Source organism: Bison bison, unplaced genomic scaffold, assembly GCF_000754665.1.
Source record: "Bison bison bison isolate TAMUID 2011002044 unplaced genomic scaffold, Bison_UMD1.0 scf7180017864263, whole genome shotgun sequence".
Taxonomy (NCBI): Eukaryota; Metazoa; Chordata; class Mammalia; order Artiodactyla; family Bovidae; genus Bison; species Bison bison.
In genome coordinates, this window is record NW_011494835.1 from 6,405,144 (window position 1) to 6,407,935 (window position 2,792).

The 2,792-nt window shown below is 36.4% G+C and overlaps 1 protein-coding gene across 3 annotated transcripts in view; it reads left to right on the plus strand.

Annotated features, from left to right (window-relative positions):
• The window catches only part of EMCN (endomucin), a 125,247-nt gene that overhangs the window by 57,996 nt on the left and 64,459 nt on the right, over positions 1-2,792 (plus strand). For all 3 annotated transcript variants that reach the window (XM_010848293.1, XM_010848291.1, XM_010848292.1), the window contains exon 3: positions 244-321. In XM_010848293.1, coding sequence (XP_010846595.1) covers positions 244-321 — 78 coding nt within the window. The remainder of the gene's footprint in view (positions 1-243; positions 322-2,792) is intronic.

The following is a 2,792-nucleotide window of genomic DNA, read 5'->3' on the forward strand; positions in this document are numbered from 1 at the left end:
TTAGAGATACCAAGGGAACATTTCATGCAAAGATGGGCTCGATAAAGGACAGAAATGGTATGGACCTAACAGAAGCAGCAGATATTAAGAAGAGGTGGCAAGAATACACAGAAGAACTATACAAATTTTACCCAGTATCTATAGAAAGATTTTCACCTTCAAATTAGACTTATTTTTATTTATTCCTTGACCAGTGAGATGAAATTGTAACTAATAATAATGTCGTCTATCTTATCAAATTAGGAACTTCCAGCAAGGAAGCCGCACAAATGCCTCATCTGTTAACACCGTCTCCAGTAACCCCCAACACTAAAGGTGATGGTGAGTAATGGCCATTTGTTTTGCCACAAGTTTTCTTTTATCATTCACATACCATAATATTCAGTGAGTTTTAGTATATTTATAAGCTTGTGTAATCACCTGGAACATTTTCATCACCCCTAAAAAAAACTCGACATCTATCACAATCACTCCCCATTCCACCCTTCCTTTAGTCCCTGGCAACCATTACCCTACTTTCTACTTTTACAGATTTACCTATTCTAGAAATTTCATATAAATGGAATCATATAACACATGATCTTTTGTGTCTGGCTTCTTTCACTTAGTATAATGTTCTTAGGTTCATCCATGCTATAACATGTATCTGTAGTTCATACTTTTTTATGACTAATTAAATGTCATTGTGTAAACAGATCACATTTTCTTTATTTATTAGTTGATGGACATTTGGGTTGTTTCTACGTTTTAACCTATTGTAAATAACGATGCTAAGAACATTTATGTACATGTTTTTGTGTGATCATGTGTTTTCATTTCTCGGGTATTGTCCAAATTTTATAAACAAAACTTGAATATTTTAAATAGAGTTGATGGGCCAGAAGAGGGCCCTCTTCTGGGTCAACAGCAGAGCCCAATAGGAAGAATGACCCTCTTCTTTCCTGGCAATGACTCAATGAAAAGCCATACACTTTTGTTTACTATAGCCATTCCCACCTCTTTTTCCCCTCTATAAAACTGTTGTTTCCTTGGTGTGCAGTAACTTGCACGTGGCTCACCATGGTCGCAGACTCTGAATTGTAGCTCTCTTCTGATCCCAAATAAATGCATCTTTGCTGGAGAAATATCTGGCAGTCCATTTGTTTCAGGTCAACAATGAACAGCTTGACGTGTAATTGTGGAGTCACATGGTAACACTATGTATAACTCTGAGGAACTGCTTTCCAGAGCAGCTGCATTATATTAACTCCCACCAGGAATGAATAAGGGTATCAGTTCTTCATTTTCTAGCCAATACTGTTGTCTCTCATTTTTGTCATACCCGTTCTAGTGAGAGTGAAATGCTACCTCACTGTGGCCTTGATTCACACTTTCCTATGGACTGATAATGTTGAGTATCTTAGATGCTCATGGACCATTTATATACCTTGTTTAGAGAAGTATCAGCTCTGTTTGATTCTTCACTATATTTTCCAGCTCTTTATTAAACTTCTCACTGTGATTCACTCCCAAGTTCATTGAGCTTGTCATTCTTCTCCCAAGTTCATTGACCACCTTAATGATCATTACCTTGAGTTCTTTACAATGTAAATTACTTATTTCCACTTAATATCTTTAGTTGTGGAAAATCTTTTCTACTAGTCATTCAGAGATAGTTTCTCTGTAAATAGTTGTAATTTCATTGTACCTGTAGACAGAGGTGAGCTCAGGATCTTCCTAATCCATCATCTTGTTCACACCTTAGGTTGTATTATCATTTTTAAAGATTATTTTAAAATTATTATTTAAACAGAATGAGTTTCAGAGAGGTTAAATGACTTAACACAAAAGTTCAGATTCATAATAACAATTTGCAATTTGAAAGTTAGTCTTTTAATTTCAATTTTTTTCTCCATTGAACTAATCATAATCGAATATTATCTGATGAATAAGTATTATTATTTTAACCTCAACCATTACACTTGGATATTAAATAATGAGCCTTTCAGGTATTAACTGCTTATATAGCATATTTTTCTTACAACACAAAATAGTCACATAATTTTATAACTTTTTACCTTTCTTCTGTTTTTGGTACATATTCTGATTATGCTTATAGGATTCTTTTCCCTTTGGGTGAGATTGCCAACCTGCTATGAATGGTTATTTATTTTAGGTTGCTTCTTTAAGTGGATAACATGTATATACATAAATAAATACACACAACAAATTTATTAGAATTGTGTTTCTAAAAGGGTAAATAAGTCCAAGTAAAAGGTGATATTCCTGGGCATTGTGTAGAAATAGTATTAGCATATCAATTTCATAATAATGAAAGCTCTTATTATTTCTGCCTACTCTGATCTTGTTCATCTTACTTTTAGTGTGGACAGACAAGGTCTGATTTTCAGTTTAGTTCAGTCACTCAACCGTGTCCGACTCTTTGCGAACCAATGAATCGCAGCACGCCAGGCCTCCCTGTCCATCACCAACTCCCGGAGTTCACTCAGACTTACGTCCATGGAGTCAGTGATGCCATCCAGCCATCTCATCCTCTGTCGTCCCCTTCTCCTCCTGCCCCAATCCCTCCCAGCATCAGAGTCTTTTCCAATGAGTCAACTCTTCGCATGAGGTGGCCAAAGTACTGGAGTTTCAGCTTTAGCATCATTCCTTCCAAAGAAATCCCAGGGCTGATCTCCTTCAGAATGGACTGGTTGGATCTCCTTGCAGTCCAAGGGACTCTCAAGAGTCTTCTCCAACACCACAGTTCAAAAGCATCAATTCTTCGGCGCTCAGTCTTCTTCACAGTCCAA